Source organism: Periophthalmus magnuspinnatus, chromosome 7 (assembly GCF_009829125.3).
Source record: "Periophthalmus magnuspinnatus isolate fPerMag1 chromosome 7, fPerMag1.2.pri, whole genome shotgun sequence".
Classification (NCBI taxonomy): domain Eukaryota; kingdom Metazoa; phylum Chordata; class Actinopteri; order Gobiiformes; family Gobiidae; genus Periophthalmus; species Periophthalmus magnuspinnatus.
The window spans coordinates 30582016-30608796 of NC_047132.1; the positions used below are offsets into that span (position 1 = coordinate 30582016).

The following is a 26781-nucleotide window of genomic DNA, read 5'->3' on the forward strand; positions in this document are numbered from 1 at the left end:
GGAAACGACATTATAACCTGAATAAAAGCTCAAGTCTATTTTGTATCCTTATTCTTTTGTCGTATTAATCTGCATTGTGAGGTTCTTTCTCACCTTATCCTGGTCATTTCTCATTTAAACCTTGATTCGATGATGTTTTTACTCTAAATTTACCTGCGTTTGTGGCGTTATTGTTCTGCGACGGCGCTCCCTGCGAGTTGTTGCCGCCGCTGCTCCTCTTCTCTCCGGTGCTGGACTGACTGGAGTTGGCGGAGTCGTAGTTGGACAGGGAGCTGGAGGGGGAGCCCGCGTTGTGCTGGGGGGCCGGAGGGGGCGGGGGCGGAGGCGGGGGCGGGGGAGCGGGGGGCATGGTGGTGTTCGGAGACGACAGCCCCGAGTCCGGCTGCTTGTACTCCAGCTCTGTGGAGGGGTCCCGGGACAGGACACGATGCTCCACACTCTGAGGGGGAGACGGGCGGTTACATTACATTATTATTACATATGTTTACACTTGGAGTAAGAGGGACGCTAAAGGTAACACGCTTTCAACTGATGACTGAGGGTAATGTGCAATGTGCGGAATGTGCAATTTTTATTTTGACCCTTTTGTGACCCCAGGCCTTTGGGAAAACAGATGGAAATGATTCTTAGGCTATAATCCAATTTGTTTATGTTGAATCATATCTGTTCATTAACATGCACTGTTCCAACCAAATAAATAAAAAATATAAATAAATTAATAAAAAATAGATAAATAAATAAAAATAAATACATTGATAAATAAATAAAAAATATAAATAAATTAATAAATAAAAAATAAATACATACAAGTATAAAAAATAAATAAATAAAAAATAAATCGATAAATAACTAAATAAAAATTAAAAAATTAATACATAAAAAAATCGATAAATAAAAATAAATTATAATAAATAAACAAACAAGTAAATAAATACATAAATAAATACATAAATAAGATGACGTCTACAAAACATGTATAGGTTAATGCTGAACTGCTGTGGACCACTACGTTTGTAAAAGTCAAATACCAGATACTAATCAATCAATAACTAATAATGATACTCTAGATCAGGCATGGCTAAACTGTGGCCCGGGGGCAAAATGCGGCCCTAAGACCATTTTTTCTCGGCCCTCAAGCTTCCAGGCGAATAGGCCCACATTATTTTAAACTGTACTTTTTACTATACATTTCTGAAAATCTACTTTAATAAGAATAAAGGTCTAGTGGTTCAGTTTAACTTGTAATAGTAGCACAGATTTGAAGTATTCACTGTTTTGGTGACCAGTCTATGGCCCTCAATCGGGCCTCAGCTTTGTCTGTGTTTTTATATGTGGCCCTTAATGGGAAAGGTTTGGACACCCCTGCTCTAGATACTCTATCGATACTGAAAAAAAAATCAAAGTAGCTGCTTTTGAATGATCTTGAGCCTCATGAGAACAAGTATAAGATTTAATAGTTAAATTAAATCAGCCATATTGTGTTTTTGACACCTGTGGATCATTATGTTATAATTTGCACTTTTTAGATCGCAATATTCATCTAAAATGACTTAATAAAATAAACAAGTCTGCTGATTTCTGCATTAGAAAATTGCGGTGTCCAATGGGAATAGATCTAGCCCTAGTGGGAGTGACCTCAGGGAAAGAAGGCGCCTGATTTGTCTGTTTTTAATGTTCATATCTTGATTTACGGACACAATTTTCAAACGCGACAGCTAGCAGGTTAGCCACGTCAATTTATAAATACAGTCTATGTCACTAAAATATAAACAGATCGTAGTTTCTCTTAAGTCAAATACGTTTCTCTTCCTCCACATGAGCTGCATTAGAGATAATTACTCCACACTCTAATGAAAGTTCTCACAGTGGAGCCTTTGGGGGACTCCTGCTTTTCCCACAGCCTCGCTCTCTTGGCAGGAGTCCCCCGGGGCAGGAGCACAGCAGGGCCAAATGTGGAGTGCTTATTATTCTTTTGGCCACTAGGGGATGGAAGCCGTGGGAGGCGGTTCAGCCAGTCTAACAGCTCTTTAATTAGCAGAGAGAAGAAGACGTCCTGTGTGCTCTTGAGATAATTGTGATCAATCAGGACCACGACCCTGGAGAACTTTGCGTCAACTTATATCTGCAAAAAAATCTGGAAAAAATATGTTTGCTGATAAGTAGATTATGTACCAGCAGCTTTTGTGCTTTTGTAGAAGGTCGTGTTACAAATATAAGGTAAAATATTGATTCCCAAGGATATTTATTACATGTTTATAAAAAAAAAATAAAATAAAACATTTGATAAATAAAAATAAATACATAAACAAATAAATAGATAAATCAACAATAATAATAATAATAATAATAATAATAATAATAATAATAATAATAATAATGTTTATCTATTAATAATTATAGAAAAAGAATGGTAGGATCAGTTCTGAGCGCGATGCTACTTGGATAAATGGTGAAAATGTCCATTAATTTGCTTTTCTAGCCTATTTTAATTCAATGTTTTTGTATTTCTTGAGTAAAACCTAAAAATAAAAAATAAAAAAAAGATTTTGTATTCGTCAAACAGTTACTACGTATAATAACCACCTATTAAATAAGCAAATAAGTTAAAATACATATTTGGGTGGTTGTCTTTTGCCAAAAACAGCTTGATTTTTCACATTTTATGACATTCTAATCCTAATTTGTCCACAAAATGCCATGATGTTGCTCTTTATACATACTAAATAAAGTATATTTCACAAAAGTATACTGTTTTGTTTGTTTTTTGTTTGAATTTTTCATGTAATTTGAACAGGACACCAATGAAAAAGAGTCCAAGTGCTCACATTGGGTCTCCATGTATAAATAAAGATAAATTTAAAAACGTATTCACTTTTGTGCCTGTAAATCAGTGTGTTTTAGGACTGAGATATTAAACTTTACTTGTCGAGATGTCAGTCACTAAAACATAAAGCTCAGACAGCGACACAATGGGTTTTTTTTTTTGTTTTGTTTTTGTTTAATGATTCAATGTAAAAATGTCCTTTACTCATTCTGTCCAGTAGAGTCAAACTAAACTTATACCTCCAGACTCCAGTAATTATTCTGTTGGCTCTGGCTTTTCCCTTCTGAATCTAGTCTTTGGTCCAACTTTGCTAAATGCTAATCCATTCTATAGCTAATTTAGCCAATTAAACTGCAATTTTGACATCCCATCATGCACCTGGTTACATGCAGTTGACAGAATTCAACCTTATTTTGCTATGAATCCGGGACAACTGGTTTATAGTGACTGCAAAGCGGGTCCTGTACATACTTTGAGGGGTTACTTGCAGACTGCCTGTTACACCCACCACGAGAATTGCCGTATTTGCCTAAAACACCACGTAAAAATATACTTCTTTCCGCAGACCCGCGCCTCACCCAGACCCAGATCAGTGTAACAGGGTGCACTGGATTTAATCACTTTAATAACGGGCATTAAACAGACATCGTTTTTATATTTTTTGCTGTAATTTTTATCCACGATCTTGTCCTTTCGGTCATTACTCAAAGCTCATGACCACAGCTGAGGGTAGGAGCGTCGATTGACCGGTAAATCGAGAGCTTTGCCTTTGGACTCAGCTCCTTCTTTACCACAACGGACGATACAGCGACTAAAACCTAAACCTAACCCTAAAGGGAAGGGGTTGTTCGCCTAAAACAATGCAGAAAAATAGACTTCTGTGGATTCTTTCCGCAGATCCACGCCTCACCAAGACCCAGGTCAGTGTGGCAGGGTGCATTGCTTTTAATTACTTTGATAACAGGTATTAAACAGACAGAATTTTATATTTTTTGCTGTAATTATGGCTATGATGTTTGGTTTTCTTCCTCAGACTAAAGCCGAACTGATTGGAGTGAGCGGCAGTATTTTTTACCATGTTCTCCACAGTGCGTAAATATTTGGCACACTGCTGGTGACCGTTGTACTCGGCCAGATCCGCCGCGCTGAATCCGTCTTGGTCCCTGACGCCGAGGTCGACCCCGTTCACGACAAGGATCTGACAGCACTAAACATAAAGCAAACATCACAAACATACATTGGATATCAGTGTTTAAATAGTCAAACTGTTTTAAACATCTGAACAGACCTCCAGTTCACCGTTTTCCGCTGCGTCGTGTAGCGGCGTCCCTCCCCAGTTGTCCGTGACGATCTCCCCTCCGTGCAGCAGGAGCCAGCTCAGAACTTTAGAGTGACCACGACTCGCTGCGAAATGCATCGCCGTGGCTCCGTCGCCGTCTTTGTCCGACAGACTGATCTCCGTAAAACTCACCTGGGACCGACGGAGACACAAAAACATATTAGTAAAGTCAACGGGACAAAGAACGTCGTCTGGTGATGGAGCTCGTCTTTAGGGTAAATGGACCGGTTTGACATTTGTGGATTTTTTTCATGTGAACAAGGGTCAAAGGTCATGTTATTTGAATAATTTACACAATAGGTATTAGCAAGAAAGTACATATAATTTGTTAATGTGAGAAATGTGTTCCTTGTATGTAATTTGTCACTGAATTCTGGGGGCGACAGTAGCTCAGTTGTGTTTGTGTCCACTGATCTGAAGGTTGCAGGTTCGAATCCCGCTCTCGACATAAACATCACTGGTCGAGCGGTCAGATCCAGTGACCCACAGGTTGACGGTGCAATTCCAGCTTGTTGGGCAAGACACTTAACCCCCCTCGCCCCCAGTGTCTGTGTGTATGAATGTGTGTGGTTCCTTGATGTTGTTATGTTGTTCTTTATCCCAAATCAGGGCTGTCCAAACTACGGCCCAGGGGCCAAATCCAGCCCTCAGACCAATTTATTTTGGCCCTTTGCCTCCTCCTTAACTGGCCAATTGATCAGGAAGTATTTTTTATTACAGACTAAAGAGATTCTACCTCTATAACCTGAAAAACATCACACTGCATTGTGACAGAGACCTAAAATTAATCGTTCAAGTTTTATTAAAAAGGTACAAACGCTCTGTTAAACTTGTGTTAAATGCGTTTGGACACCTCTGACTTGTATCTTCACTTGTCTTGTTATGGATTGTTATGGATCTCTTTGACCTAACCTTCGTGATACTATCTATTATTACGCACATTTGTATCTCTTGTCTGTTAATCTACGAGATGACGTGTCCAGTGACCTTGACCCACTTAGTGCGTTTATACCATCAAAATAATCATACGAGTTTAGTGTAATCTGTTTGTATGTTCATTTGTAGCTGAGGGCGAGACGACATTAAAGGGACAGCAGCTCTCTGACAACTGTGCACAAATGAATCAATAAATCTGACTTTTTGATTCAAGACAACTTATCTTCTTATTGATTTTATATTTTTTAAGGTTTTCATTATTAGAAAATCCTCGACAATGTAAAACAGCTTTGCGTGTCATGACGATGGAAAAGCGCTGTGTAAAAACATGACCATTTACCATTTTAATGTAGAATTTTGTCGATAGAGGAATTCATTTTTAGAAATCAGCTTTACTTCCTGTTTTTTTTTCTTCAAAAATAGGGGTTAGGGACATTTAAGTGATGTAAAATTATGCTAAATATGAGACTCCACAGAGACTTTCCCACCAAGTAAGTTAAACATTTTAAACTGTTTTTCTTTCTGTGACGTTTTGCTGCACTTATTGTCATGAACTGAATTAGTCTGTATGTATATGATATGTATATGTGTGTAAATATGTGTGTATATGTGTACAGGTATATATATATGTCAGCGTCTAAGGACAGGGGGCGCTCTGGGACAGTTCTCCATTTGCTTGTTTTATGTTGATTCATTTGTTTGTCTTTTTGTTTCTGTTTCATTGTTGATTTTCTAACTTTCTGTCAGTTAAATTAAGTCTCATGTTCAGCCCTAAGAGGCGACATCTGCTGTGATTTTGGGCTTTACAAAAATAAATTGATTTGAATTGAAGATGTTTATACGTTTTCTTTTTTTTCTTTGTTTTTAACTGAATATGAACCTTCAACAAAGCATTTAATTCATGTCCTAATGAAAGATACAGGAGGGATTTAATATGTTTTCTTCTTCCCACTCCTTTTTAAGCGTGTGCTCGAGATAAATAAACCCCATAAAACTAATTTCTTTGAGCAAAATTATTCTATCAATCTTGGTTTAAAAAAAAAAGCCTTGGTATCAATGAATATAGTTTTATTTTCTGTAATTTTGCTCCTCGTTTCCAACACCAAACTGGCTCCTGTTGCGTCATGTCAGTTCAACATACCAGCCAGACGATGACAGTGTTGTGTCCCATCTGAGCCGCGGCGTGGAGAGACGTCATCCCGTCGTTGGCCCTGATGCTGGGATCTGCCCCGCAGCTCTTCACCAGGTACTGGACCACCTCCAGGTGACCCTCCTGACAGGCCAGGTACAGAGGCGTGGCACCGTTTTTAGTTTGCACGTTGACAACGCTGGAAGAGAAGTCAAACCGATTAAGAGCTCAGTTTATAACAACCATTTACTATTTTTAGATATGAGTTAGTCACAATATTAAATTTTAGCTTTGTAATACTTGAGAGAAGAATCTTTACAGTTTTATTAAGATTATTCACAGTTAAAGACAGAAATGCTCACATACACGAACAAAGTGAAGGATGTCACTGTTGTTTTCTATTAACTCAAACTTTCTGAATGAAAACGTTACTTTAAATTTGACATAAACAGCCAGAAAAAAGCACTTTACATGTACGTTTACTCCATATCGATTGAACTGACTATAATTACTTAGTCCTTATGAATATATTGTGAAAACCCAACTCAAAAATCGCACGAGGCCTCATCTTGTGCCGTATAAAATCATCACTCATTGTCGTGTAAAGTCCTGAGTCCGAGTGCAGCTCCTGTAAGACACTGACCTGCAGCAGCGTCAGTTTCAGATTACTTGAGGATATTTACATTCAATGCAAAACGTCTTTGTCTTGTTTCTTTCCTCTAATTTTCGATTACCAAACGCAGGTATAGACGGGTGTGGTGACGGAGAAGGAGACGGTGAATCAATGAAGTGGCGAGTCCGGTTCTATTTCAGGTTAGGTTTTTCACTGTCAACATAAACGACCAGTCAAATGTTTGAACGCTCCTCTTTTTCAATGTTTTTTTTCTTTATTTTACTACTTTCTACATTTTATATACACACAGAAGACATAAAATATACGAAGCTAAGTGGCGATAGAGCCGAGTTTCATCCATCTGTCCATTTTGTTTCGCTTATCCGAGGCCGAGTCGCGGGGGCAGCAGTCTAAGCAGGGACTCCCAGACTTCCCTCACCCCAGACACGTCCTCCAGCTCCTCCAGTGGGACCCCAAGGCGTTCCCAGGCCAGCCGAGAGACAGTCCCTCCAGCGTACCACCTCAGCTCTGACGTGGAGGAACAGCAGCTCTACTCCGAGCTCCCCCCATGTGACCGAGCTCCTCACCCTATCTTTAAGGGAGCGTCCAGCCACCCTGCGGGGGAATCCCATTTCGGGTCGAGTTCCATATTTGGAATTCCGACTGCGAGTATCATAGCAACCAAAGAGCCAATCCGGAGCGAGACTGATGAAGGTAACGCCCCTTCCCGCACCACTGGTAAAATATATGAAATAATGTAGTAAATAAAAAGTTTTCGACTTAAAAAATATATATATTTAGTAGAGTTATTAACCTTTTTTTCTTTACTACATAATTCCATATATCTTACTTCATATATTTGATTTGTCTTCTGTGTGTATATAATGTATAAAGTAGTAAAAATAAAGACAACAAAAACACTCCCTCACTATATCGTGGTTCATCTTTCGTGGTCTCACTGGTTCTCTGATTTTTTTTTAACAGCGTCTGATCGTGCATTGTGTCCTGCGTCCTGATTGGCTGTTGGACTGTAGACCATTGTCCATCAGTCTCCTCCGTGCCGTGTCTCCTGTCAAGTACAGAATGTGTTCAGACAAATTTACATAAATGTTGAATCGCAGTGTGACTCTGAAGTGCTGTACGTTTGCGATTTGTTTTCTCCCCGACAAAACCCACAATGTCGATGAAACGTTCTGCACCGACAAAGACGCCTACGAAGGTTTGAACTTTGAGAGAGTTTAAACGAGAGAGAAATGTGAGAAAATGTTAACGCCTGTGTGAGAAAAGTGTGTAAAGTGTGTGGTGAGGGGTTTTACAGAGAAAACAGAGAATAATTGTAAAAAATAAAGCTGATACTTCACGGATTTTGCCTATTGTGGGTTATTTTTAGAACGAAACCCCCGCGATAAATGAGGGACCACTGTATATTTTTGGTCAGCTTGTAGAATGCAGTTTTAATATATATCTTGTTAGAGTTAATCAGTCAATCCTCTGTCAGTAAAAGTACGTGGTTTGGAGCAGAGTTCAGACTTTGGAGGAAGAAATTTGACGATGTTTTGCGTTAATAGCAATGAATAATTACGTCAGTTTTGTTTTAAGTTCAGGAAAGTAAGTAAGTAGTAATAGAAAAAGTAAAAGTAATAAAACAAACTGAATCCAGAATTTGATTGATAAATATAAAAAGGAACAAAACGGTGACATATGGTTGTTCTTGTTGCTTAACGTTGCTTAACTCAGCGTCTGCCTGTGACGTTTACGTTGTCTCTGCTTCAATGGAAAGTTGCGTCGGGCCTCGTTCCAGATCTGCTCCACGACGCTGCGAGGTCAAGGAGTGAGCGAGCGCTTTGGAGGTAAATCCTGTAAGGTCAGGCTTTATTTGGACACTGACAAAGGAACGGTCAGACTTTACAGCCAGTGTGTAAAGAGGATTAAGGAGCTCTCTGCGGGCGGTGCTGAAGGGGGCGGAGGTGAGGAGGTGAGGGGGAAGTAGGCGGTGCTTAAAAGGTTATAAATAAAACCCAAACATCACCGGAACTTTAATATTATGCTTATTATTTCAAAAGGGAAACGCCATCTGTACTAAAGTCATAGAATACACGGAAAACGTCAGCGGTGGATGAAGTACTCAATTAGTTACTTAAGTAAAAGTACAGATACAGAGGTAAAAAGTTACTCAAGTAAAAGTATCACATGAAAAAATCGACTTAAGTAAAAGTATTAAAGTATCCGTTGAAAATGTATTGTATTTTCTGGAGTATAAGTTGCGCTTTTTTCATAGTTTGGCCAGGAGTGCGACTTATACTCAGATGCGGCTTATATGTGAAATATTTGATTTTTTCTTTTTTATTATTATTCATTTTTTGGCTGGTGCGACTTATACTCCGGAAAATATGGTAGATATAAACAAAAATCTAAAATAAACTGGTTACACTTTATCCTACACCTTAATTAGCCTCTTTTTTTTCCTTTTTTTTCATTAGAGATTGGAATTTTTCTTCATTATTATACTTTTTTTTTGTATTTGTTAGTTTGTTCAAGTGTAAATGTAGTGATATTGATTCAAAAATTACATATTTTGGTGAACAGAAGCAATACAAATCAGTTTCTCATAAATTTTGTGTATTTATTTTTTGTTTTGCTCAAATCCGAAGCTTGAACTCGAAAACTTTAGTCAGGACGTAACTACAAACATGGTAAAAATAACCCCTCAAATCGTATGAAAAGTACTTTTTACTTTGCAGTTCTGTTCAAAAATGTAGTGGAGTAGAAAGTACAGATACTGCTCTCAAATGTAGTGAAGTAAAAGTGAAAAGTATCCACTGTAAAATGTACTTACGTAGAATTTATAGGTATCTATACTTTATTTATGTACAGTACTTTACTAATTTTACTTTGTTTTACTTCCACCACTGGAAAACATAGATATCTGATTCCACAAACAGAGGATATGCAAATAACCTTTAGACCGACACCGTTTGAAAAGCACATCACCACTTCCCACTGTAACTGTACAAGGAAACTGGAACAAATAACGGGTGAATAGTAAAGCTGCAAAATCAAACGGTAAAAGGTGTTATCAAAAAATCATGTGTCCTCAAAACATGTGACAAAACATTTACTCTGAATGAAAATGATCAAGTTCGGTCATTGGCATCACAAACAGACCTGGAGTTGTGTTTTTTTGTTTCATTCACACAAGTTTAACGCACAAACCCTTCATATTTAGAGTTCTTCTCTCAAACTGAAAACACTCCGTTCCACCTTGTGATGTCACATGGTGATACAGGAAGTGCTCCGCTGTGTTTTTAAACTCCACACACCTTCACTTCAGAATCATTTGGATCATTTCAGTCCTGTAAGTTTCAATCTCTACTGAACAAAAGGTAAAAGGCAGTTGTTAGTTTGAAAATTACCACTTCATGACATCACAAGGTGGAACGGAGCATTTTGAGCTTTGGAAATGTAGACGTTACTCAAACATGTGAGAATGAAACAAAACACAAGTCTAGGTCGGTTTTTGAGGAGGTAACAACATTAGAACATGACTTAAACCAAACACAAGAATCCATTTTATGTAATATTGGACCTTTAAGTCTCCAAATTGACTAAATGCTCTGTTACACCTTGTGATGTCACGTGCTAAAACAGGAAGTGCTCCACTGTGGATCATTTCATTTGTTAACTGAAAGTAACAGTGGCTCAGTTGGTAGAGCGTTTGTCCACTGAGCCGACAGCTGGCGGTTTGAATCCCGCTCTCCACATAAACGTCATTGGTCGAGCGGTCAGATCCACTAACCCACAGGTTGACGGTGCGATTCCAGCTCCCACAGATGAATGCCGCTGTTGTGTCCTTGGGCAAGACACTTAACCCACCTCACCTCCAGTGTCTGTGTGCACTGGTGTATGAATAATGTAAAGCGGAAGGTGGAAAAGCACTACTGTATATAAAAATGTGACTATGTACCACGTGACCATAACTTTAAAACTACCACTTGATGACATCACAACGTGGAAAAGGGCATTTTGAGCTTTGGACATGCAGACAGACTAAATAAATGAAACAAAACACAACTCCAGGTGCGTTTTTGAGGAGGTAACAGCATTATAAACACGCTTTAACGCTCAGAATCCATTTTGTGTAATATAGAATCTTTAAAATTGCAGAATCATCTTTAAAACAAGACAATTAAGGAATGTAAAACAAGGTCTAAACATTTCAAAACACAAGAGACGCCATTAACTGTCATCTCATCGGGAAGTGGGCAGGCGGGTGAATTATTGATGCGAGTAACAAAAGCGGGATGAGGTTCAGTGGCTCGCAGGGGTCCTACACGACAGAATTGTTTAAGTTGTGTGTGTTTTGTATTGAATATGAGACAGGAACGAGCGTGGAGGACGGCTCTCTCACAGTGAAGAGACTCGAGCGGCGGCGTGTAAGTGCTGCCCCTGCGGATCAGGTGAACATGACATCAGCCACAGAAAGAGCCTGGCCTAGTGTGACCGAACGGCTAGCGAACACGGCTAATCGCTACTCGCCGCTCGCTCAAAAGGGAAAAGAGATGAGATCATGTGTACTTTATACCACTTTAGCTTTAGCAGTCATTTAAAGAGCACGTATTACACCGTTTTCTGATGTTATAATGTCGTTTCCTCGTCACAAACAGACCTGGAGTTGTGTTTTGTTTCATTCGCACATGTTTAACGCACAAACTCTGCAGATTTAGGCTTAGTTCTTCTCAGAAAACACCCTGTTCCACCTTGTGATGTCATACGGTAATACAGGAAGTGCTCCACTGTGTTTTTACTACACAAATCTTCACTAGAATCATTTAGATCAGGCGCCATGGGACCTTTCAAGTAGCTCGCCAACGGATTTCTGAATTATGTATTGCACTGAATAAAGAAAAATGGATTAATTACCACTATAAATGTTTAATTTTGATGCCTAACCTTGCGGACTAACAGATGGGGTACAGTTAGATGCCTCTAAAACATAAGCCATTATCCATTTAAGGCAGGGGTGTCAAACTCAAATTATCTGGGGGCCGCAGGAGTCAGTCTGGGTGAAGCTGGGCCGCATCAGGTATTCCACAAAAAAAGCTTTGTTAAAATCTTCTCAAATGTCATCGCTGTTTTCAACATACATGAGGAAATACACCAATTCTTGTGGATTTTATGGATATACATTGTTATTTGTTGAATCTGACACTAATATTAAACTTTCATATTGTCCTACGGGCCACAAAATATTGTCTCACGGGCCGTAATTCGCCCCCGGGCCGCGAGTTTGAGACTCCCAATTTAAGGCTTGCCGTGGCGCTAATATTTACTCAGTTTCTTGCACACGCTAAAATTAGTAGCTCTCTCTGGCATTGACGTTTTTTAAGGTAACTCACTGGAGGAAAAAGGTTGGAGACACCTAATTTAGATGATTTTTGCGCTGGAATTACCAATATCTACGAAACTAATAGGTAAAAGGAGCTGTTAACTTGAAAACTACTACCGTACACACTTTACTCACTCTAATTTCCTGACAAAAACGCCTCATAACATTCTTCTGAAATAATAAAAAGCATTATTACGTAATAGTGAACTAAAGACCTTTGGCTGTGAAGGAAATAAGACGGCTAAACAGTCTGGACCAAAATAGACACCTCGCTAATTATAGTTCAAACTTCGCTGCCGTCCCCAAAACACATGAAAAAAACTGCAATATTTTTATAACGGAAGTAACACAATCTATGCAGAACCATTTCCAGTAGCACACATTCGAACAATAAGTCTCTCTGTTGGGTTTTTGTTCCAAACCTGCTCCAAGTATGTCGTTATTAAGAAGATTAGTGAGGAACCTGGTCTCCGGCTCCATGAAAAACACACTCTGCTTTTTCTGTTCTGCTGGTGAGAAAGGCCAAAGTGCCGTTTCTGTACTTAATCCTGCTTGTTGTAGTACTCAGGTGTGTATATTGTGCGTATAGTGAGTTCCAAACAGGGTTGAGTCACGATATAAAACTTATTACTGACACAATGAACCAACTACAGTGAATGAACTTTGCTCTGGTTGTACGTGACGAGCAGAGATGGAAGAAGTACTCCATTTAGATACTTAAGTACAAGTACAGGCACAGGGGAGAAAAAAATACTCAAGTAAAAGTAAAAGTATCACCTTAGATCAGGGGTGTCCAACTCATTTTCACAAAGGGCCATATCAACAAAAATGGTTGTTCTCAAAGGGCCAGATGTAACTAACTGTAAGATAAATGTCACTAAATGTAACTAAATTTAATGTAAAATAAATGCAACCACTTTTGAATCGTGTTAATTAACAGTTTCTATATTTATTATTTATTCAAGTTACAAATATTGCATATGGATTTGCACAGATATGAAAAAATGGCTGTTTAACTGTGTATTTAATGATAAACTGACATTTTAAAACAGTCATACCTTTAAATTTCCTTTGTCACGGGCCACATAAAATGATGTGGCGGGCCGCATTTGGCCCACGGGCCTTGAGTTTGACATGTGCCTTAGATCCTCGGCCTTTGCTCAGTCGCTTTTTTCATTTCAAACCATCGGACACAGAATCAGCTCCAGACTCGGAAATTATCTGAAGATTTGAATAATTTTACTAGAAACACGATACAATACATTTCTCAATCTGATACGATATATTTCAAATCGATTCAATACAATTCAGTGAAAAATAAAGGCTTTTGGGACATTTAATGATCAACCACATTTTCACAAAAGTAAATATTGTGTTTATTTTTGTATTTAGCTTCCAACTTATTGAAGATGAATCAACTTAACAAAGTGCATTTTGTTTTGTGCATTTTAGCAACTAGAAAAACACATCAGACTGTTCCATTTGTCAGTATTATTCTAACACAGCTTATATTAGATCCACATTTACATTTACACAGGGACATATGCAGTTTAACGGCTCTGAAGATCACAACATATCGACTAAAACACGACTGTGACACTAAAAGTCTTTGTTAAATAAAGTTAATGTGAAATAAACCTGTTTTAAATCATCAAAACAGTGAATCTAATGTCAAATGTTCTGCATAAATGAGTTTCTTTCCTCTAAACAAGTCACACAAATGTAGCGCTGTGACAGAATAATTTCATAAAATATACAAAAAAATAAAAAATAAATACTCTCTGCGATATATCGATACAGCAGCCCATGATATCGATACTGTATCATTAAATGAAATGATACGATACAGCGATATTTCAATATTTTTTGCACAGCCCTAGTGTTGACCTGAGGTTGCACATAAATATTGAATATCTGACACAAAGGAACAGGATTTCCACTAAACCGGAAGCGCTACAACAAAGAAACCGCCGTTTAGCCGCATTTACGGAAACAGTGGGCGGGGCCGAATAATGCCGATACCCCGACATAAACAAAAAAGGGTGACCGTCATCTCCACTGTCTCGAATCTCTTGGGTCAGTGGTCGCTCGTCACCGTGTCAGGGCCTTACGCCAAAGGTCAGCGTGTTAATCTGACCTGATTGGTTACATAAGCGGGCCTCCATTCACCGCTTTGTGTCGTGCGGTTATCAGCGGACACACAGAGCAGCGGCCTGATGGATCTGACTCCGGACTAATGGCCCACACAGCTCGCCATAAATTTACACTTGTGTGACACGACTAACGGACAATATGGCCGCGCAACAAAGACGCGTGTTTGCCGATCCATTTGCTCGGCCCAATACATGTAATTATTGTTATTAAATCATTTGTACGCAGTGACACGCAGGGCTCGGCTTCGGATGCGAGTCTCGTGCGACGATTGGTTTTCTAGGACAAACAACAGGACAAAAAAACGCAGAACAACACAATGTAATGAGACGTTACATGAGTAAACCTGTGTGATTTAGGAGGACGGGATTATTTTGCACTGTTGCCATAGCGATAAACATAATATTAGATCTTTTGAATGGCGCAAAGTCCTCAACATGTCGCCTCTGAACACAAAGACGAACACTATGAATAACTCCACAACCAAATATGGTTTATTTTATTAAATATGGTACAGTGCATATTAATGAACATCTACAGATTCTCATGGACTTCTGTTTGTAGGTGACATTTAGAGGACGTATATTTCTTTTTCTTTTATTGTTAACTGCTATGATAACAGTGCTAATTTATACTTTTTAATAATACTTTCATAATAATAAACTGAATGAATTGATTTAGACGTGACTTAAAGAGTGCACCCTCAAACTTTATTGTTAATCTGTGACTTTAGTTCAAAACGAGGCAGTGTCTGTGTCCACATGTTTATTATTTTACTTTTTAGGCAACGTCACAAAACCTGTAATGACCTTTATTACTGTCCAATATTTGTTTGGACATAATTAACAGTTGTAAAAGCTGTCATTAGTGGTGCATTCTTTATAATAGGACTATAAGTAGGACGCACTGATCCAGATTTTTCAATTACAACACTGATACAAGTACTTTTACTTTAAGTATCTGCTGATGCCTGATATTAACCAAAAGGGGAATTTATAGGGACTTAAAAATGTATTTATTTCCTTAAAGAAGAGATGGTATGGTTTTACTTGGACAAGGACAGTGCACAACATCACACTGACCTTAAAAAAACAGAAAGGATGTTGTTTGGTGCCAGGTTATAGCAAAATACTAATGTCCACATGTCGTCCCTGGACAGACTGATGTTAAGAGAAACAGTTTGGTGTAAGTGGATGAAAGATCTGTAAAAACATGGTACAGTTTCAGATATACAAATACTTTCTTTCCTACACATCACTAATGGTGCAAACTTGCTCTGATATTTGCCATTTCTTTGTCACAAAACTTGTGCCTGTTATAATCTCAATCCAATCGTGTTATTACATTGAAACTGTTATTCCTCAGGTTGAACACCTTTGTATCAAACATGATGAGAGGTTCTGGGCCTGTAAACAGTCTCATCACATACAATCAGCTTAATCAATCGGCTTAACCAATATCATGGAATCGATACCCGATCCAGCTCTAATGAGTCAGTATCTGTGCCAAAGTTCGATACCAGCATCGTCTCTGACTCGAAGGCCATCTCTCAGCCTCAGAGCTGACCTTAAAAACAAAAGCCGGGCTCCATTCAAATAGGTTTGTTTTCCTCATTATCTTATCTGCAGTTGGCGCTACTGTGCGTCGCTACGGAGGTAAACAGAGGCAGGGGGCGGAGCTAAACAGAAGAGTGAATGGGCCCCATGCTATCAGCAGCTACCATGTCTCAAACTCATTAAACTTTCAGGAGAAACGCACCTGGCTACACTGCAAAGGTAAAATATGAGATCAGACAAGCGGCTAAAGATAGATCCAGTGTGTTAAAGACGCAGGAACGAGGCTAAAATCGTCTGGTTATATCACCGCTATGGAGCACAATGTCAGGGTTAAGTTTAACGTGACAATAAAACAGCTTTTTGTACAACTGTCTGACAATGCTAAATAGATTATGTTTAATATCATACTGTGGAACATTTTGGGCAAAGTCTATGACGACCAGCAGGCAATGTTCCCTCTAATTTTTCATGAGTCTGAGCAAACACACAAACTCCCTGAGCGTCCCATGGACCAGTGTGAGGGACATCAGACGTGTGCGCTGTGGTCATCAGACGTGCGCGCTGTGGTCATCAGACGTGCGCGCTGTGGTCATCAGACGTGCGCGCTGTGGTCATCAGACGTGCGCGCTGTGGTCATCAGACGTGCGCACTGTGGTCATGCTGCATCACATCCATCCAAGTTAAACGGTTTATTAAAAGAATCAAATTACCGCATTTACATTTCTGTTATAAGACTTTTAATTAAGTGCTTTATCCACTTATACAATGAAAATGACAAACATCTTGCTCATGACCTGTGCAGTATGTTAATACTATTGGAAGTATAAATATTTAATTTTAACTATGGCAAAACATGAACTTCAACCAAACCAAGACAACTGTAAACTCCAATGTTGAAAACACACTTAACATTTTTATGATAAAGCTCTGACTTGTATTATGAGTATAAGTCGTTGTGTGAAGCTTTTGCTGTGACAGTCCGTTAACTCTTTTTCAGTTTATGACACGATCATTTCATTTTTACAACTCATAAACTAGTGACAGTCAATGACCAACACACACTGAGAGGAATCTGTATCTGCACAGCTGCTCTATTACTGTACATTTACATATCATATCAAAACACAATATATAATGTGTATTTGTATATAAAATATATACAAAACAAGTTGTATGGGTCAAAATAAATATCTATTTACAAACCACAAACTGCAAACAGTGAACAAACACACACACTTCAAAATGTAAACACACACACACTGGAAACTAAGAACACACTGAACATGATTGTACAGTGTGACAGTCATTCTGTTACAGAGGCTCAGTGGTTAGAGGAGGATCGAGTCCCGCTCGGACCAACTTCCGTCATTGTGTCCTTAGGCAAGACACTTTGGCATTAGCTAACGCTAATGATTACGCATGATATATTTGACCCACAATTAAGTCAATAGCAGAATAAACCACACTTACCGATCAGGAACAGCATCCAGTCCATCAAAACATCAGTTCCTCTGCTCCTGAGTCCATCATGATCTTCACTCGGTTCCACGAACCGCTCCGGGTCCGAGATGTCTCTAGTTTGACTTGTACAAACATCCACAGTGTCCTCGGTCACGTACTTCCTTTGTTTTGTCCGTTTCGTCATGTTTAAAACGCAAAACTGCTACAAAACAGTGCGTATCAGTGTGTAACAGTGCGGCAGAGCGCGGGCCGTCGGAACGTTAAGGGGATAAACAGCACTTAGCATCATTAGCATCATTAGCATCATTAGCATCAATAGCATCATTAGCATCATTAGCGAGTCTGCGCAGACACGTCTGTGAATCACATAATTGTCTGGAGCAGCTCGTCCCCGGTCACACTCACTGACTCACACTGAAAAATAGCGCAGAATGAATTGTTGTGTGTTTATTTTATTTTCAATTCCGGTTCGATATTTTTGTGCGCAGCGCAGATTCTCTGTGCGCGGAGACCGTGTCAGCAGTGCGCAACTGCGCACGCGCGCAGTTTAGAGGGAACAGTCCCAGCAGGCAGAGGCCCCTCCACCACAAAAGGAACATAGTGTGACTTTAACTTAGTTTTCTTTAAGGCGACATGTGCAAAGTCGTTTCATGAGCTCACACTGTTCCTTCATAATCTGTTTACTCAAAGTCTCATTTCACAGGGTCATCGTGTTCAAGGTTTGGGTTTTTCAAAAAATAAAAGACAAACAAAAACCCAGCACACACAGGGAGGAATGTCACTATAAAGAGGCGGAGCTTATCATGTCCTCACATTTCTGTTATTAAGCCATTTTATCAGTTTTGTGATTTATAATGAACAAAATGTCTAATGCAGATTTAGTGTTTTATTACAACAAACAAGAAAACATAACATTCTTTAAGTTTATAAATGAGCACATCTAGACCTGTCACTATTTTTGAAGTACGACATATATACAGAAAAACAACTCATAAACAACAATACTGAAATTGTTTTCTTTCACTGACACAATAACTCTGAAACATGATAACAGTGATCGTCCGATAAGGGGTTTTTTTCATGGCCGATGCCGATTGTTTAGATCACATGTTAAACTCAAAGCCTACGGGCCAAATGTGGCTCACTACGTCATTTTATGTGGCCCACGACAAAGTAGATTAAAAGGTATGACTGTCTTAAAATGTCAGTTTATCAGGAGATGCACAGTTATACAGCCATATTTTTTATATTTATGGACGTGCATATGCAATAACCTGAATAAGTAATAAATACAGAAACAGTTAATGAACATGTTCAAAAAATGAAAAAGTTTAAAAAAGTAGTTACATTTATGTTAGTACCATATGAACTACTAAACCAGGACTAAACCAGGACTAAACCAAGACTAAACCAAGACTAAACCAAGACTAAACCAGGACTAAACCAGGACTAAACCAGGACTAAACCAGGACTAAACCAAGACTAAACCAGGACTAAACCAGGACTAAACCAGGACTAAACCAGGACTAAACCAGGACTAAACCAGGACTAAACCAGGACTAAACCAAGACTAAACCAAGACTAAACCAGGACTAAACCAGGACTAAACCAGGACCAAACCCGGACTAAACCAAGACTAAACCAGGACTAAACCAGGACCAAACCCGGACTAAACCAAGACTAAACCAGGACTAAACCAAGACTAAACCAAGACTAAACCAGGACTAAACCAAGACTAAACCAAGACTAAACCAGGACTAAACCAGGACTAAACCAGGACTAAACCAGGACTAAACCAAGACTAAACCAAGACTAAACCAGGACTAAACCAAGACTAAACCAAGACTAAACCAGGACTAAACCAGGACTAAACCAGGACTAAACCAGGACTAAACCAGGACTAAACCAGGACTAAACCAGGACTAAACCAGGACTAAACATGGGGAACCAGTGTTTCATTTTTCTGCAGTTAAAACCTGGAACATTCTTCCTGAAGACGTGACTCAGGCCTCAACTTTAACAATGTTTAAATCCAGACTCAAACCGTTCTGTTTATTTGTGCATGTGACTGAAAAGGGGTTTATTCTGCACTTTTCTCTTTTAATGTTCATTTTACGATAATTATTTATGTTTCGATTTGTTGTATTGTGATTTTAATGCATTTCTTATTCCGTAAAACGCTTTGATTTACTTTGTGTACAAATCGTGCTGTACAGATAAACTCGCCTTACGTCGTCTTTTGACTTGCATTGTACCAGAGCCGACTCCTCAAACAAAACACCTCTGGCACTTTTACTCTTTTTAACGACTTGTTCAATGGTTCCGCTTATCTCCAGAGCCCGGGCCTGTCTGGGATCGACACCGCACTGATTAACAGCACCATATACAAAAACAATGGCCTCAAACATGACCTTAAATGGCAAACAGTGGCTCAGACAAAAGCTGCTTTAAATACAGCTTGCCTTGTGCACACTTATGTCAGTCATATGAAAATCACACATCATTTACGTAAGAAACATGAGAAGGAACACGCCCCGAAGAGCCTTTCAACATAAACCACACAACTATTCAACCACAGACTGTAGATATAAATGCACATAGCTAACCTGCTAGCCGCCACATTCCAAATAGGAAGTGAGCATGAAAAACAGCTGCCAAACTCGTCATTTTGGTCTTAAAATGTTCGTATTAACCCGCTCTACGTGATCCTGGTGTTTTTATTTCACCGTTTTGTCCAGAACTCAAGATATGAACATTAAAAACAGACAAATCAGGCGACTTCTTTCCCTGAGGTCACTTCTCTCTAGCGTTAGCAACAGGTTTGATTGACAGCGTTGCTAAGAAGAAGGGGCGTTACCGTCAACGGCCTCGCTCCGGATTGGCTCTTTGGTTGCTATGATACCGTATTTTCCGGAGTATAAGTCGCACCAGCCAAAAAAAATGCTTAATAATGAAGAAAAATAACATATATTTCACATATAAGTCACATCTGAATATAAGTCGCAACCCCGGCGCAACTTATTGTCCGGAAAACACAGTACTCGAGGTCGGAATTCCTAATATAGAATCTGAAATCTACTATTGTGTCCAGAACTCAAGATATGAACATTAAAAACATAAAAATCAGGCACCTTTTTCCCCAAAGTTGCTTCCCGCTAGCGTTAACAACTGGTTTGATTGACAGCGTTGCTAAGAGGAAGGGGCGTTACCGTCAACAGCCTCGCTCCGGATTGGCTCTTTGGTTGCTATGATACCGTATTTTCCGGAGTTTAAGTCGCACCAGCCAAAAAAATGCTTAATAATGAAGAAAAATAACATATATTTCACATATAAGTCACATCTGAGTATAAAGTAGCAACCCCGGGGCAACTTATTGTCCGGAAAACACAGTACTTGAAGTCGGAATTCCTAATATAGAATCTGAAATCTCCAATTGTACAACGCAAAAGTATTTTCTCACGCCATTGCCCTTGAAACTGTGTAGGTCTCCCCATAAGGTCAGACGTCTAAAGTGTCCTTCCAGTGAAACCTGCTTGTGTTACAAACTGTAGCTTAATGAGAAATAATGACGACAATCACAAAAAAATCATGGCTTTACGTTTCACTTTACACTCACAAACAGCCACGGTTTTGTTTGTGGGATTTGGGAATAAGACATTTCCATTACGTTTCAAGACAACAGCAGATAAAACCTCAGAGAAACGTCTTTTTTTTCATCTGTCTTTACTTTGACGACTACAAACCTGTGTCTTGTGTCCAATAAATCCACTTAATGTTAATTTGTCACGTGTAAAAATGCACTCTGGGGCGTAAATACTGATCTTTGTGAAATATAAAAGAGAAACAGCTGTGCACGCGATAGAAATGTTGAATTTTATCTGCAAATGAGAATCAAATATGGCCCTAAACGTTTTATAATCCACGTGTTTGAATCAATATCATTCCCGATTGAATTCTTATTATAGCTCCGGTAATTACAGCGTTATTGGCCATAAACGAAGTCCACAAATCTGCAGTGAGACAGTTGAACAGATCAGTTTAAAGGGCCACATGACGCCATTTTCTGATCTATTTTATAACCTATTAGACAAACTTATGAGCAAATAAAAATCCAAATGTGCTGCTGAGTTAACGTTCACACCGTGGTCTTACTTTGGGCTGTGTCCGAGGAGCAGGCGGAGGGAGGGCAGGTCTCCCTTGGCAGCGGCGTAGTGGAGTGGTAGGGCCCCGGTTTGTGTGGTGGCCCCGGGGTCCCCCTCCCCGCTCTTCAACAGCCACTCTGTGACCTCAGAGTGGCAGAAGCGGGACGCCAGGTGCAGGACTGTGGCTCCGGAGCTGTCCTTGCTCTGTCAATCACATCGACATTATTATGATCGTTATGGGAAAGGCCAGGTAGGGGCCAAGTAGGGGCCAAGTAGGGTCTAAGTAGGGTCTAAGTAGGGTCTAGGTAGAGTCTAGGTAGAGTCTAGGTATGGTCCAAGTAGAGTCCAAGTAGAGTCCAAGTAGAGTCCAAGTAGAGTCCAAGTAGAGTCCAAGTAGAGTCCAGGTAGGGTCCAAGTAGGGTCCAGGTAGGGTCCAAGTAGGGTCCAGGTAGGGTCCAGGTAGGGTCCAGGTAGGGTCCAGGTAGGGTCCAGGTAGAGTTCAGGTAGAGTTCAGGTAGAGTTCAGGTAGAGTTCAGGTAGAGTTCAGGTAGAGTTCAGGTAGAGTCTAGGTAGAGTTCAGGTAGGGTCTAGGTAGAGTTCAGGTAGAGTCTAGGTAGAGTTCAGGTAGAGTCTAGGTAGAGTTCAGGTAGAGTCTAGGTAGAGTCTAGGTAGAGTCTAGGTAGAGTTCAGGTAGAGTCCAGGTAGAGTCCAGGTAGAGTCCAGGTAGAGTCCAGGTAGGGTCTAATTAGCGTCCATGTAGGGTCCAGGTAGAGTCTAAGTAGGGTCCAAGTAGGGTCTAGGTAGTGTTAGAAATGTTCGTTTCTGATGCAAGCGTCAAAGAGGACTAAGAGACTGAAATATAAGTCAGAAGGGTTTAATGAGTTCATCACAGGTAAAGTTAACAATGAAGCACCGGACTCTCAGGAAAGGATAGGAAGAGAGTCCTCAGATGTTTGTCTTTCCAGCTTTTATAGGCCTCCCAGTGTGTGAGGCGGGTCTTCCTCTCGGCAACATGTGGTTACACATTAAAAACCTTTTTGGCAAACTCCCTGAATGTGCATTTTTAAGTCAATCAATCTCATTGTTTTATGACCGTCACAGGATGGGGGCACTCAGTCCTTGGTGAACAGGGCCACAGATAAGAAGTGGCCCTGGTCTTAGATGTTATCTTCTTGGCCCCAGTGCTGTAGATTGCTTTACGACCCTCTCAGGGTGGGGGTCTTTGGTGAATGGGGCTACAGGCATCTGGGGTAGTATTACATTGTTAAAAAATACCTTACAGTAGGGTCCAAGTAGGGTCTAGGTAGGGTCCAAGTAGGGTCTAGGTAGAGTCTAGGTATGGTCCAGGCAGGGTCCATTGCAAAAAAAAGGTTGAATTCGATTGGACAAAATTTTGAGAGTGAATTTCTTTGGATTTCTGTCTAAAAACCTTTTTGTCCAGTTGACAGATTTGAATTTTCTTTTACTATAACTCACACCTGATTACACCGACATCTGTCACGATTACAAACTAATTAAGATTGAAACAACGCCAGATAACCCCAGTAAACCATTTTTAAACTGACTACTTCATTAAAAGCTCTGAGCTGCAACAAATGAACCAATAATTAGCCAGAGAAGCGACGTAATCACCGCTCTACGGCTCAAATCCTATTGTTACACCAAAAATACCCCAAATCTCCTCATTTTTGCAAAGAAATTGTACTCCTGATGAACACTGAGCCCCAAAATATATAGTTCCAGCTGTCATATCCTGAACGATAAGTCGATATAGAGATTATCAGGACAGACCTACACTGATCCGACTCTAAACTAATGTGATGAGACTAAATACTGGTTGTCATCGGCCCAGAAAGTCTCATAATGTTTCCGCTTTTACTTATACAAAGTTGTTCTGTCGTTACTTGAGAGATAATTAACAGAATGTGATGACGTCAAACTCTCTTATCGGGGGGACAAGGGCCAGTTTTCCCTATTAATTATGTTGTAGTTTGACATGAAATATCCAAAATCTAAAAGGTAAATGCACAAATGTTGAACCTGATCATTTCTATCAGCGACTAGACCCAAGAAGTCGCTATATAAATATACAGTTTCACGAGAAAAATCCGAGTTTTAACAATATTTACTTTATCTGCCCTCGTCTGTGTTAAATATTATTGGTCTGTAGATGTTGTGATGCCACCTGAAACCCAGAAATAACCAAATATTGAACTGAAAAAGCTGGATCGGTGCATTCGTAGTAAAAAACGTGAATGGATTATAAAAATAAAACGACTTAAGTGTAGAAATATGCCATAAAACAGACTCCCGTGTGTATTTACTGTACAACTGAAGCCTTTTTAAACAGTTTTATGACAGATTATACACTCAATTTTCGCATTTTTCTTGTCTCCAAAGCAAAAATATGACGATTCTCCACGATATCTCCCACCTCAAAGTCTATATTTTTTGAAAAGAACACGCGCGGGAGCTTTAAAGCGTCTTGTCTTTATCAGGACATCGTCTTGTCTCTCTCTGCACAGGCATCAAAAGTAACAGAGACAGTAAGGACATGAAGCAGCTCTTATTACAGAGCGGTCTTAAACTTAGACTCGCCGATTACCAGAGGTCAGATCGAGCGGCCCATTGAGTCTGTTTTGGACGGCTTTGAATTCGGGGTTAACATTTGAAAATAGCCTATGGCCTTTGTACGTAAATAAAGTGAATAAAATGAACAAATGAAGGTCTACGGCTGATCAAAACAAGCGCTTCTCTTGTTTTACCTGGATTTATGTAGAAATGCTTCGTGAGAACTAACAGACCGTGCGTTAGTTGAAAGTTTTACGTGAAAAACTGAGCGATTGTGTTGTTTCCAGCAGATCTGTGTCGCGCTGAGCTGAAGTGTAAACACTGCAGAGTCTCAGGTGGAGCTGGTGTAATTAAACTTGATGCATAATGAATCCTAACTATATGTTTTCCCCTTATAGATACACCGTGTCCCATTGGGATTATGTAACTCTGTAGAAACACTGGATCATTTGCATTGTTTATTGACATGGAAAATGGAAGGAGGCTGGAGACTCACTGCTTTGTATTTTCCACAGAAATACTTGCAGGTACTTGGAGTTTGCAGTGTTTTGTTGGGGTTTTTCTTATTTTTTCTTGTTGGCAGTGACTTGAATGTGTGCACTGTATATTTGTGCACTTATCCTTCTCAACTGCTTTGTCAAAGTAGTAGGCTTATGTCTCTTAATAAAGTTTGGAATGCACTTTCTACTCTGCTGGACACGTGGGACATTTAACCCCCATAAATCCACATAAACAGTCACATAAACGCTGCTTTTAACCCGAGTTTGGGCTTATTTATGTTTGATTTGCTGCTCTGGGTGACTCTTTGTTCATGTTTATGTCCTGTGCTGGTTAGATGCTGCTTTATAAACTCAGGACACGTCTCTGGGAAACAGTGGTGTCAGGAAAAGGAGGATTACTCTGCGCTGACTCACCTCTGGCCTGCATCCTCCTTGGGTCAGCAGCCACTGGAGACAGGCCAAGTGTCCGGTGGCCGCTGCGTCGTGCGCGGGGCTCGCTCCGTTGTTGGCCAGAGAGTTCCCGGGCAGCCCAGCCTCCTCCACCAGGAAGCGCAGGCAGCTGAGTCTCCCCGAGCGCGCGGCGTGGTGCACCGGAGTGGCTCCCAGCGAGTCCTTCACTTCGGCCGTGAGCTCTTTGGCCGCGAGCTGCGTCTTCAGAGCCTGGATGTCCCCCTGACGCGCGGCCAGCAGAGTCCTGTCTCCCTCCGCCACCATGGCCCCCCCGGGACCCTGGACTCTCTGTTTGCTGCTTTAAACGCTGCGCTCACCGGGACACGCGCGCCATGGTCCCACTGAAGCTGCAGTAACTCAGTGCGTAAAGAGAAACAGCCACATACCCACGAGCCGCTTCAGTCTGAGCCACAGCCAAGTGTTACATGATGAACTGTGTCCCTCTGGTCCTGAGTGACAGAGATGCCCCGCACTGGCAGCGATACACAAAGAGTTTGAATGTTCTTTTTGGTTTTAAGATTAAACGCTCAGTAAAGAAAAAACAAACAAACCGCGTTTTCGAAGCTGGAGAAATGTTCCTGTGGCAGATGGCGACGTGGGACTCAGCCTGTTGAATAATCCATCAGGGGGAGGATCACTGAGCTGCTGCAGGTTGTTGCTTTCTTTAAAATCGGCTCACATGTTAAAGGGGCAGTAGGATGCACAGGCCCCGCCCCCTCACAGTCAGATGAACTACAACTTTTACCTGGTCCTAGGCACAAGAAAAATAATGAGAAACATGAACTTTTACCTGGTCCCAGACACAAGAAAACTCATGTGGAACTAGTGCACAACACATTTTAAAATAGTTCAGGGTTAATACAAAAACCTTTACTCTGTGATTATAGTTTAGGGTTAGGACTTATTTAGATTTAGACGCACTGGTTTATTTGATTATTTTAACTCCAGCTGCTTCTGTGCTGGAGGTAAAGTCTTGTCATTCTCCTGGAGACTGGGCTCTGTCGTGTTGTTTACATACAGTCTGTGCTCATGAATAAAACATATTATAGTGAAACTGGCACTGCGCCCTGTCCCTCACTCAGGAGTCTGGTGATTTCTCTGGGGCAGTTTCACGTGACGCAAAACATGCGTCACTTTTCTCTTCACTCAATGAGTCAGAGACTCGTTTGAGAAAATATGTGATCAAATATGATCTGTGATCCTTCACCTTTACGGATGTAACTAATAATATAAGAAAGTTTAAAAGAGACAGACTCATGTGTCCTCCAGGTGCGCTCCAGCGCCACCCTGTGTCCCAAACACACATTACACATCATGTTTCTCAATGTTTGGACCGTTATTTTTCATTCAGCTGCTCAGTGCTCTGGTCTTTATGGGACCTGAACAAATCAGCCTCAGTTTATGTATTTATTTATCTATCTTATATATTTGTTTATGACACCGGAGGCCTCAGATGAACAGAGTGAGTTTAGTGTTTTAAAAACTAAAGTTTCAGGTGAGGACTCAGCTCTTCAAATAAAAGTGAGTCTCATTTTGCACTTCATGTTGTGGCCAGAGGGGGGCAGGAAAGCTTCACCAGGGTGACCCTCACCTGCAGTGAGGACCTGCAGTGAGGACCTGCAGTGAGGTCCTCATTGAGGTCCAGTGCGTCTGTGTAAAGGGTAAAGTGTTTGTCTTAAATCCACTGCATGAAAATGAAAAACAGCTCTGGCCTTTAACGAAT

The 26781-nt window shown here is 40.2% G+C and overlaps 1 protein-coding gene across 1 annotated transcript in view; it reads right to left on the reverse strand.

Moving 5' to 3' along the window:
• The window catches only part of LOC117373058 (espin-like), a 45144-nt gene extending 19822 nt beyond the window's left edge, over window positions 1-25322 (reverse strand). Inside the window, exons 1-6 of the mRNA XM_033968915.1 lie at window positions 25023-25322; window positions 21548-21741; window positions 6241-6427; window positions 4113-4295; window positions 3900-4031; window positions 154-439 (exon numbers count right to left, since the gene is read on the reverse strand). Of these exons, the coding sequence (XP_033824806.1) occupies window positions 154-439; window positions 3900-4031; window positions 4113-4295; window positions 6241-6427; window positions 21548-21741; window positions 25023-25322 (1282 nt within the window). The remainder of the gene's footprint in view (window positions 1-153; window positions 440-3899; window positions 4032-4112; window positions 4296-6240; window positions 6428-21547; window positions 21742-25022) is intronic.
• Between the last annotated feature and the right edge of the window lie 1459 nt (window positions 25323-26781).